At 46.4% G+C, this 12,500-nt stretch overlaps 1 protein-coding gene across 9 annotated transcripts in view; it reads right to left on the reverse strand.

Moving 5' to 3' along the window:
- LOC129855974 (proline-, glutamic acid- and leucine-rich protein 1-like) overlaps window positions 1-12,500 on the reverse strand; it is a 27,729-nt gene that overhangs the window by 9,048 nt on the left and 6,181 nt on the right. The window contains exons 2-8 of one of the 9 annotated variants that reach the window (XM_055924103.1): window positions 4,195-4,236; window positions 3,798-3,847; window positions 3,328-3,372; window positions 2,098-2,208; window positions 1,517-1,664; window positions 1,048-1,209; window positions 1-268 (exon numbers count right to left, since the gene is read on the reverse strand). The exon at window positions 1-268 is cut by the window's left edge and continues 9,048 nt beyond it. In XM_055924103.1, the coding sequence (XP_055780078.1) occupies window positions 1-268; window positions 1,048-1,209; window positions 1,517-1,628 (542 nt within the window). In that variant the 5' untranslated portion in view covers window positions 1,629-1,664; window positions 2,098-2,208; window positions 3,328-3,372; window positions 3,798-3,847; window positions 4,195-4,236. Of the gene's footprint in view, window positions 269-1,047; window positions 1,210-1,516; window positions 1,665-2,097; window positions 2,209-3,327; window positions 3,373-3,791; window positions 3,848-4,194; window positions 4,237-12,500 lie in introns of those variants that run through there. The other 8 variants (XM_055924102.1, XM_055924096.1, XM_055924100.1 and 5 more) reach the window with 8 other exon arrangements.

Genomic DNA, 12,500 nt, shown 5'->3' on the forward strand with positions numbered 1-12,500 from the left:
CTGGTGTAGTTGTCTGAACTCTGAGATGAGGTCAGGCCACCACCGGCACCGCTGGGGCCCGCCCTGGAGCTAACCAAGTAGGAGGGAGGGCCGGGGGGTTGTTGCTGGTGGTGATGGGGGTAGGCTGAACCGTAAGGGGTGGCTGTGTAAGCGGTGGCGCCCCCCATCGCCCCCTGCAGAGCAAAGACGGAGCTGTAGGATGGAGGGGGTGAGGGGGGCTGGGCTGCCACCTCCTCATAGGACGGCAGCTTGAAGGAGGCCAGGAAACCTACAGTATAACACATGACAGATAATCAATCTCCTCTCCTAACCACTAGGGTTACATGAGCAGCAATAGGGACTGAGACACCAAGCTCCAAAATAGTCATTGTGCAGTGCATTCAAAAGTATTGTTTTATTTAATGATATTTACAAACTATGAGGTCGAAATGACAGTCTGAAATTGAGAAAATTATGATAATGCCCTTTTTGTGTAAGAGCTGTTTGAAAATAAATCCTGGAATTTCAGCCTGTTCAGGTGAGATGGAGTTTTTGGCCCAGATCATGACATCACAATCAGATCTGATTATTCTGACCAATGACTAGTCATCTTTTATTTGCATATGTATCCTCCTACTTTGAAGGGGTACGCGGGGTAGGCTCTAGAGTCTAGACGCTCCTATCTGCCAGTCAGGGTTGTGTATGTAAATACTGTATATTAACATTTGTATCAACACACCCACACGATCAGACTGAGCATTTCAATGGCAAAAGGAGGCTCAGGAAAACAAATGATACAAAAATATATCTGGAGTTGTTTACGTTTGAAAATAAAATTAAGAAGTCTGCATCGGGGCTTTAAGTTGTACTTCCTTGACCTTCCCTGGCACAATGCAACCAATGGAATAGTCCCAAAAGTTCAAACCCAACCAATCTAGCACCCTAGACAGACTCAAGCAAATGAGCAAACATTTAAAATACTATTTGAACCCAAGTCTGCTAATAAGACGATAAGGTGACGCAGACAATGAAAGGACCAGGGAGAGAGGCGACCGTAGCTATACGTACTGAGGTCCAACATGGACGCAGGGTAGTTGCAGGCTCCGTGGTAGGCGATCAGGTTGATCTCCCTCTGTCTCTGCTGCTGCTGGATACGCAGCTTGGCCCGCCGGTGGCGGTAGGCACAGCAACAGCTGAACAGAATCACAATGGTCCACAGTAGCCAGAACCCTGCAGGATACAGACACACAGAGACACTGAATTGAATTCAAGCAACTTTATTAATCCCAATTATTGCACAGCCTCTGGTAGCTATACAGTTGCATAATCACATTGAAAAAGCTTTTATAAATTGAAATGTATTATACCATAATAAGACAAACCGTCTAGTTTGATCGGAGGACCAGCCTTAAGGGCTTGCTCATGTTAAGCTCCCAATCTGGTCTGGTTACATACCACAATGCATCGGTATAGCTGTGTGACAGCAAATGCTGACAAGACAAGCCTCTTGGCTGGTACTCTACTGGTTGTTACTCACACCACAGCTCGTAGTAGTAGGTGCAGCATCCTGTCTCCCCACAGCAGTGGCCCGTCTCACACAGGTAGCCTGGGTTGTTGTTGACCCCAGGACAGTACTTATGACTGAGCATGGGCTGGCTGCCTGAGCCAGCTTGGTCCTTCACCCCCTAGTGGACAAGACATGACATGACAACAACGTACATGGTCGTTTAGCTTGAGCAGGGTGTTTCTCAAATTTCCAGTTGTGGGGTTGGAGACGAGTACCCCCCAGGGTTGCACTTTTTTGTTCCAGCCCAGCACCATCTCATCTGATTTAACTACTTAACTAGTCATCAAACCCTTGAATAGTTGAGTGGGTCAGATGTGTTAGCGTCAAACAAAAATGTATTCATTACCTTTACTTAAGCAGGTATACACAGTGCATTCGGAAAGTATTCAGACCCATTCCGTTTTTGACATTTTGATACGTTACAGCCTTATTCTAAAATGGATTAAGTAAAAACATTTTCTCATCAATCTACACACAATACCTCATAATGACAAAGTGAAAACAGGTTTTTAGAAATGTTAGAAAACATAAAAAATATAAAACAGAAATACCTTATTTACACAAGTATTCAGACCCTTTGTTATGAGACTCAATTGAGCTCAGGTGCATCCTGTTTCCATTGATCATCCTTGAGATGTTTCGACAACTTGATTGGAGTCCACCTGTGGAAAATTAAATTGATTGGACATGATTTGGAAAAGCACACACCTGTCTATATAAGATCCCACAGTTGACTGTGCATGTCAGAGCAAAAACCAAGCCATGAGGTAGAAGGAATTGTCTGTAGAGCTCAGAGACAGGATTGTGTCGAGGCACAGATCTGGGGAAGGTCCCCATAAACACAGTGGCCTACATCATTCTTAAATGGAAGAAGTTTAGAACCACCAAGACTCTTCCTAGAGCTGGCCGTCCGGCCAAACTGAGCAATCAGGGGAGAAGGGCCTTCGTCAGGGAGGTGACCAAGAACCCGATGGTCACTCTGACAGAGCTCCAGAGTTACTCTGTGGAGATGGGAGAACCTTCCAGAAGGACAACCATCTCTGCAGCACTCCACCAATCAGGCCTTTATGGTAGAGTGGCCAGACAGAAGCCACTCCTCAGTAAAAGGCATATGACAGCCCGTTTGGAGTTTGGCAAAAGGCACCTAAAGGACTCTCAGACCATGAGAAACAAGATTCTCTGGTCTAATGAAACCAAGATTGAACTCTTTGGCCTGAATGACGATCGTTACGTCTGGAGGAAACTTGGCACCATCCCTATGGTGAAGCATGTTGGTGGCAGCATCATGCTGTGTGTCCTTGGGTGGCCCAGCCAGAGCCCGGACTTGAAACCGATCGAACATCTCTGGAGACCTGAAAATAACTGTGCAGCGACGCTCCCCATCCAACCTGACAGAGCTTGAGAGGAGAGGCAGAGAAGAATGGGAGAAACTCCCCAAATACAGTTGTACTAAGCTTGTAGCGTCATACCCAAGAAGACTCGAGGCTGTAATCACTGACAAAGGTGCTCAACAAAGTACTGCGTAAAAGGTCTGAATACTTATGTAAATGTTTTTATTTTTAATAAATTATCAAACATTTCTAAAAACCTGTTTTTGCTTTGTCATTGTGGGGTGTTGTGTGTAGATTGACGAGGGGGAATAACTATTTAATCCATTTTAGAATATGGCTGTAACGAAATAAAATGTGGAAAAGGTCAAGGGGTCTGAATACTTTCCAAATGCACTGTACGTTTTATTGAGAAACAGTGGATAGCAGACATAAACAGAATACATCTCTAACCTTGTTGATGGTTCCCATGTCTGAACCCTTTGGAGACACAGTCGTCTGCAATGAGAAAATAAACGTTATCTAGGAAGTCTTCATCTGGTCTTTCCACACATTCATCATCGTTGACGTGTAAAACCGCTGAATCACTAGGCTACTGGTTTGACCACTTTGACCAAAACATCCACATGACCGTGGGCTAGCAGGAGTGAAGACTGTGGGCTAGCAGGAGTGAAGACTGTGGGCTAGCAGGAGTGAAGACTGTGAGCTAGCAGGAGTGAAGACTGTGGGCTAGCAGGAGTGAAGCACTTAAAGGGATACTTTAGGATTTTGGCAATGAGGCCTGTTATCTAATCCATAGTGGATATCATGCTGAAGATGCTTGTTATAGGTACATAAGTCCGAGGCTGTTTTACGTGTTAGTTCAAGGTTAGTTAGCGTGTTAGTGATACCAGGAGAGGGTTTGGCAGTATACACACCCACACCTTTTTCACAGGAGCTGGACAAACAGCAGATCCAATATGTAGAAACCCTGCTTTGAGAGCAGGTAGCAACACAGTGTGAGATGGACATTCCTTGTTTTTTCAGAATGCTTGTTAGCCCTCCCTCCCTCCATCCCTTTCTCTCTTCACCCCTCCCTCTCTCTCTCTCTCCACCCCCCTTTTTCTTCTTTTTGCTTGTTAACCCCCTAGTTCTCTCCATCCCTCCCTCTTTTTTTGCTCTCCCTCCCTCCCTCCCTCCCTCTCTCTCCCTCTCTCTCCCTCTCTCCCAACCCTTTTCTTGTTCATGGTTTTCCTTGTTTTCCTCCCACCGCTAGTTCCTCTCTATGTGTTGTGCTGGTTGTTGTGAATGAATGGCTGGAGATTGAAAGGGACTCCTTACCTTAGCTGCTGGTCCTTCCAGCCCCTGCAGGGAGATGGTCATCTAGAAGAGAGAACAGAGGGGGGGGGCAGAGTTAATACAGCTGACATTTACACAGGCAGAGCCAGACTGACTGACAGACAGGCTGCACATCAGAGAAAGAGAGGAATGGGAGGAGAGAGAGAGAGAGAGAGAGAGAGAGAGAGAGAGAGAGAGAGAGAGAGAGAGAGAGAGAGAGAGACACAGACAGAGAGACAGAGAGACAGAGAGACAGAGAGACAGAGAGACAGAGACAGAGACAGAGACAGAGACAGAGACAGAGACAGAGACAGAGACAGAGAGAGGCCAACCCTTCGTTCTGTATTTACAGTTTAGCTAATAAATCAAATAAATACAGTCTCCTCATAAAACCTTGTCCAGTTCACTTAACACCTGTAACGCCTATAAGCCAATATTTACTAGTCTGTTTTTGGGGTATACGGTCCCCCCAGTGCCAATATTTAGTAGTATGTTTTCTGGGTATACGGTCCTCCCAGTGGAACTATACATACACATTTGTTTACGTTTTGTATGTCCATTCTGTGAGCCATTTCGTTTGTGATTTTGCAGGCAAATGTCACATACATAACGCTGGAATTGCCTGTACCTGACCCCAATTCACCTGTGGATGTTCACCTATCCAGACAGCCTGACTGTGGATGTTCACCTATCCAGACAGCCTGACTGTGGATGTTCACCTATCCAGACAGCCTGACTGTGGATGTTCACCTATCCAGACAGCCTGACTGTGGATGTTCACCTATCCAGACAGCCTGACTGTGGATGTTCACCTATCCAGACAGCCTGACTGTGGATGTTCACCTATCCAGACAGCCTGACTGTGGATGTTCACCTATCCAGACAGCCTGACTGTGGATGTTCACCTATCCAGACAGCCTGACTGTGGATGTTCACCTATCCAGAGAGCCTGACTGTGGATGTTCACCTATCCAGACAGCCTGACTGTGGATGTTCACCTATCCAGAGAGCCTGACTGTGGATGTTCACCTATCCAGACAGCCTGACTGTGGATGTTCACCTATCCAGACAGCCTGACTGTGGATGTTCACCTATCCAGACAGCCTGATTGTGTCAGTCCCTGTGTTAAATGTGTGTTATTTCTGTTACTGGGAAGGGAGTCTGGTAGCAAGTGTACAAAGGTGGTATGTGGTCTCCAATCAGCAGGCAGTTATCAGTGTGCCCTATTTTCACTAGCTTCTCAAGGATACTCGCAGGACAAAAACTTTGTAACAGAAACTCTCCCTCTCTCTGTTTCTCTCTTTCTGTATCTCTCTCTCTCTTAACTCTCTCTTTCTCTATCTTTCTCTCCCTCTCTCTCTTCTCTTTCTTTATCTCTCTCTCTGTCTCTCTCCATCTGTCTCTCTCTCTTCTCAATAGGCCCCTAGTGAGATCCCAGACAGACAGCGCCTAAAAGATCAACTCTACAGGGCCACCACAGTCAACCCCCGACACACTCTCAACCAGATACACACAAACACACACAAACACACACAAACAAACAACCTCTCAGTGTTCCTGCAGTGAAAGGGGACAACAAGGTACTCTGAGTCCAAAACAACCGTGATGTCATTTTCAGGTTATCATTTATCAATTTCCCTGCCTGGCGCCTCCTTACAGACAGACAGACAGACAGACAGACAGACAGACAGACAGACAGACAGACAGACAGACAGACAGACAGACAGACACCTACAGACAGACAGGCACCTACAGACAGACAGGCCCTTACCGACAAACAGGCCCCTACAGACAGACATGGCACTATAGACAGACAGGCCCTTACAGACAGACAGGCCCTTACAGACAGACAGGCCCTTACAGACAGACAGGCCCCTACAGACAAGCACTACAGACAGGCACTATACACAGACAGGCCCTTACAGACAAACAGGCCCCTACAGACAGACAGGGCCTTACCGACAAACAGGCCCCTACAGACAGACAGGGCACTATAGACAGACAGGCCCTTACAGACAGACAGGCCCTTACAGACAGACAGGCCCTTACAGACAGACAGGCCCCTACAGACAGGCACTACAGACAGGCACTATACACAGACAGGCCCTTACAGACAGACAGGCCCTTACAGACAGACAGGCCCTTACAGACAGACAGGCCCCTACAGACAGGCACTACAGACAGGCACTATACACAGACAGGCCCCTACAGACAGACAGGGCACTATAGACAGACAGGCCCTTACAGACAGACAGGCCCTTACAGACAGACAGGCCCTTACAGACAAACAGGCCCCTACAGACAGACAGGCCCCTACAGACAGACAGGCCCCTACAGACAAACAGCCCCCTATAGACAGACAGGCCCTTACAGACAAACAGGCCCTTACAGACAGACAGGGCACTACAGACAGACAGGCCCTTACCGACAAATAGGCCCCTACAGACAGACAGGGCACTACAGACAGACAAGCCCTTACAGACAAACAGGCCCTTACAGACAGACAGGGCACTACAGACAGACAGGCCCTTACCGACAAACAGGCCCCTACAGACAGACAGGGCACTACAGACAGACAGGCCCTTACAGACAGGGCACTACAGACAGACAAGCCCTTACAGACAGGGCACTACAGACAGACAGGCCCTTACCGACAAACAGGCCCCTACAGACAGACAGGGCACTACAGACAGACAAGCCCTTACAGACAGGCCCCTACAGACTGACAAGCCCTTAAGACAGGGCTATGTTCAGTAGTAGGGTAAAAAGCTGTGTTCTTATTGAGCAAGTTGAGTTGGTACTAACTTCACTGATTGACTACAGTTAAAACATGTTATTCCTTACTGAACACGACCCAGTATTCACATGAACTGTGGAACAGGACGGTTCCTGTAAAAAGGATTAGTCCATGATCAAGTCAAACGCACATATTGCCTAAAGGATTTGCATAACCAAAAAGAGCAATGCGATTGTGATCACTTGTAAGCGTACTATCATCCCAGATACCAGAGTCCATCTGCAATGGAAATCAGTGAGCGAGCCCACTTCCCGCTTACAATCCCCAGATACAATACCTCCATTGTACTCGGCACGTCTACCTCAAACACACAACAGAACGCAAAGCAACACAAGGCCTGTGTGTGTACATTTCAGACAGACAGGAGGATGGTTGCGTAACAGTAAAAGGAAAATGCCTATCTGTTTAGTGTTGCAGTGGGCTGCGGGGGTCCAGCCACAGAGGACACAATGCTCGCATGGATGGAGACACCGGGCTCTTTTATACACCCGACTCAGTCTGACCGGACGGCATGTCACCAAACATGCAAATGAGCAGTCAGCCTTTTGTCAGCTGACGGTGGGTGTCTGTTGGCCAGGCTGCACTGGGCACTGCATCTCGCTCCCTAATACTGCATCTCTCTCCCCAGCACTGCATCTCTCTCCAACACTGCATCTCTCTCCAACACTGCATCTCTCTCCAACACTGCATCTCTCTCCAACACTGCATCTCTCTCCCTAATACTGCATCTCTCTCCCCAGCACTGCATCTCTCTCCAACACTGCATCTCTCTCCAACACTGCATCTCGCTCCCTAATACTGCATCTCTCTCCCCAGCACTGCATCTCTCTCCAATACTGCATCTCTCTCCCCAACACTGCATCTCTCTCCCTAATACTGCATCTCTCTCCCCAACACTGCATCTCTCTCCCTAATACTGCATCTCTCTCCCTAATAATGCATCTCTCCCTAATACTGCATCTCTCTCCCTAATAATGCATCTCTCTCCCCAGCACTGCATCTCTCTCCCCAACACTGCATCTCTCTCCCCAGCACTGCATCTCTCTCCCTAATACTGCATCTCTCTCCCTAATACTGCATCTCTCTCCCCAACACTGCATCTCTCTCCCCAGCACTGCATCTCTCTCCCCAGCACTGCATCTCTCTCCCCAGCACTGCATCTCTCTCCCTAATACTGCATCTCTCTCCCTAATACTGCATCTCTCTCCCCAACACTGCATCTCTCTCCCCAGCACTGCATCTCTCTCCCCAGTACTGCATCTCTCTCCCCAACACTGCATCTCTCTCCCTAATACTGCATCTCTCTCCCCCGCACTGCATCTCTCTCCCCAACACTGCATCTCTCTCCCTAATACTGCATCTCTCTCCCCAGCACTGCATCTCTCTCCCTAATACTGCATCTCTCTCCCCAGCACTGCATCTCTCTCCCTAATACTGCATCTCTCTCCCCAGCACTGCATCTCTCTCCCTAATACTGCATCTCTCTCCCCAACACTGCATCTCTCTCCCTAATACTGCATCTCTCTCCCCAGCACTGCATCTCTCTCCCTAATACTGCATCTCTCTCCCTAATACTGCATCTCTCTCCCCAACACTGCATCTCTCTCCCAAACACTGCATCTCTCTCCCCAGCACTGCATCTCTCTCCCCAGCACTGCATCTCTCTCCCCAGTACTGCATCTCTCCCCCTAATACTGCATCTCTCTCCCCAGCACTGCATCTCTCTCCCTAATACTGCATCTCTCTCCCTAATACTGCATCTCTCTCCCCAACACTGCATCTCTCTCCCCAGCACTGCATCTCTCTCCCCAGTACTGCATCTCTCTCCCCAACACTGCATCTCTCTCCCTAATACTGCATCTCTCTCCCCCGCACTGCATCTCTCTCCCCAGCACTGCATCTCTCTCCCCAGTACTGCATCTCTCTCCCCAACACTGCATCTCTCTCCCTAATACTGCATCTCTCTCCCCAGCACTGCATCTCTCTCCCTAATACTGCATCTCTCTCCCCAACACTGCATCTCTCTCCCTAATACTGCATCTCTCTCCCCAGCACTGCATCTCTCTCCCTAATACTGCATCTCTCTCCCTAATACTGCATCTCTCTCCCCAACACTGCATCTCTCTCCCAAACACTGCATCTCTCTCCCCAGCACTGCATCTCTCTCCCCAGCACTGCATCTCTCTCCCCAGTACTGCATCTCTCCCCCTAATACTGCATCTCTCTCCCTAATACTGCATCTCTCTCCCTAATACTGCATCTCTCCCTAATACTGCATCTCTCTCCCTAATACTGCATCTCTCTCCCTAATACTGCATCTCTCTCCCTAATACTGCATCTCTCTCCCTAATACTGCATCTCTCTCCCTAATACTGCAGCTCTCTCCCCAGTACTGCATCTCTCTCCCTAATACTGCATCTCTCTCCCTAATACTGCATCTCTCTCCCCAACACTGCATCTCTCTCCCCAGCACTGCATCTCTCTCCCCAGTACTGCATCTCTCCCCCTAATACTGCATCTCTCTCCCCAACACTGCATTTCTCTCCCCAACACTGCATGTCTCTCCCCAACACTGCATCTCTCTCCCCAGCACTGTTCGAACTCACACATAGATTTGGTACTAGGTCTATCACCCGAGCCTGCACTGTATTGGAGTCATCCTATAATCACCCATAAGCACATTGCATAATGGAGCCCCAATCGCATACTAGATCAGGGTTATTTGACCTTAACGTGGTTAGGAGCCTGCTGGTTTTCTGTTCTACCTGATAATTAATTACACCCACCTGGTGTCCCAGGATTAGAGGGGAACAATGAAAAAAAGCAGTGGACTGTCTTGGAGGTCCAGAGTGTAGTTTGAGGGTACTGGTGCAGGCTAACGGAAACTAGTCAGTAGCTAATGACAATGACTGATTTCAAATCAGTTAGTTAGGGAAATCCTCCATCTTAACCTTCACACATAGTCAAAACTGTAGCTACTCAACATGTCTCACTACTACACCCTACTACACACTATTACAAACGACTACACACTATTACACACTACTACACACTATTACACACTACTACACACTATTACAAACTACTACACACTATTACAAACTACTACACACTATTACACACTACTACACATTACTACACACTACTACACACTATTACAAACTACTACACACTACTACACACTATTACAAACTACTACACACTATTACACACTACTACACACTATTACACACTATTACACACTATTACAAACTACTACACACTATTACACACTACTACACACTACTATACACTACTACACACTACTACACACTATTACACACGATTACACACTACTACACACTATTACAAACTACTACACACTACTACACACTACTACACACTACTGCACACTATTACACACGATTACACACTACTACACACTACTACGCACTATGACACATTACTACACACTACTACACACTATTACAAACTACTACACACTATTACACACTACTACACACTATTACAAACTACTACAGACTATTACAAACTACTACACACTATTACACACTACTACACATTACTACACACTACTACACACTACTACACACTACTACACACTACTACGCACTATTACACACTACTACACACTATTACAAACTACTACACACTACTACACACTATTACACACTACTACACACTATTACACACTACTACACACTACTACGCACTATTACACACTACTACACACTATTACAAACTACTACACACTACTACACACTACTATACACTACTACACACTATTACACACGATTACACACTACTACACACTACTACACACTATTGCGCACTATGACACATTACTACACACTACTACACACTACTACGCACTACTACGCACTATTACACACTATTACACACTACTACACACTATTACACACTACTACAAACTACTACACACTATTACAAACTACTACACACTATTACACACTACTACACACTACTATACACTACTACACATTACTACACACTACTACACACTATTACACACGATTACACACTACTACACACTATTACAAACTACTACACACTACTACACACTACTACGCACTATTACACACTATTACACACTACTACACACTACTACACACTATTACACACTACTACAAACTACTACACACTACTACACACTACTACGCACTATTACACACTACTACAAACTACTACACATTACTACATACTACTACACACTACTACACACTATTAAACCCTATCGGGGTTGACCCAGAGTCCTCCTAGTAGTCTCCATCCATCCAACTCCTGCTGCTCTCTAACAAAGTGAGGCACTGCAGCAGCAGTAGAGTACAGGGGGAGGACAAGCAGCTGGCGTCTGTGCCAGGTATTGATCAAACAGTAGCAGAGCAACACACACACACAGAGAGAGAGACACACACAGCAGTAGCAGAGGAGTGTGAGACTAGTTTGGGATAAACATTACACAGGCAGCTACGGACTGGAAACCCCGCTCCGTCAACGGCAGGATCACTAACAGGAGACGTTAGCCTGGTTAGAGGAGTGAAGATAGTAATGTACTGTTGTGGACAGTGTGAACGGAATAACAGAGATTTTAGAAAACATCGAGATAATCTTGTATCCCGTTGTTTGGTCACACTTTATTTGGATAGTTCCCTATATGTGTTCTACAGATCTATCAACAAACTATCAACTGTAGCTCTGTTGATGGGCAACAGCTTTCAGGTTATTTTTAGGGTCAGGTTCAGGGTTAAAGTAAAATGTATCCCAACACATTGGAAATTGTGATTGGCTGAGAGAGGGAAAAAAAGAAGAATTGCTCTTTAGGTTGGTTGCAACTTATACCAGTCCATCTTGACTCAAGATGTAAGAAGGATGAAGAGTGCAGTATTGACAGTTTGATGCGATTACCACTGAGAGCAAGAGAGATGCTGTCAACAGTGTCAGCAGGACTGTCAACTGGTTGCTGTAGAATTGAGTATAAGACCTACTGTATCTGACTGGGACTATAAGACCTACTGTATCTGACTGGGAGTATAAGACCTACTGTATCGGACTGGGAGAATAAGACCTACTGTATCTGACTGGGAGTATAATACCTACTTTATCTGACTGGGAGTATAAGACCTACTTTATCTGACTAGGAGTATAAGACCTACTTTATCTGACTGGGAGTATAATACCTACTTTATCTGACTGGGAGTATAAGACCTACTTTATCTGACTGGGAGTATAATACCTACTGTATCTGACTGGGAGTATAAGACCTACTGTATCTGACTGGGACCATAAGACCTACTGTATCTGACTGGGAGTATAATACCTACTGTATCTGACTGGGAGTATAAGACCTACTGTATCTGACTGGGAGTATAAGACCTACTGTATCTGACTGGGAGTATAAGACCTACTGTATCTGAATGGGAGTATAAGACCTACTGTATCTGACTGGGAGTATAAGACCTACTGTATCTGACTGGGAGTATAATACCTACTG

This window comes from Salvelinus fontinalis, chromosome 5, assembly GCF_029448725.1.
Source record: "Salvelinus fontinalis isolate EN_2023a chromosome 5, ASM2944872v1, whole genome shotgun sequence".
Lineage (NCBI taxonomy): Eukaryota > Metazoa > Chordata > Actinopteri > Salmoniformes > Salmonidae > Salvelinus > Salvelinus fontinalis.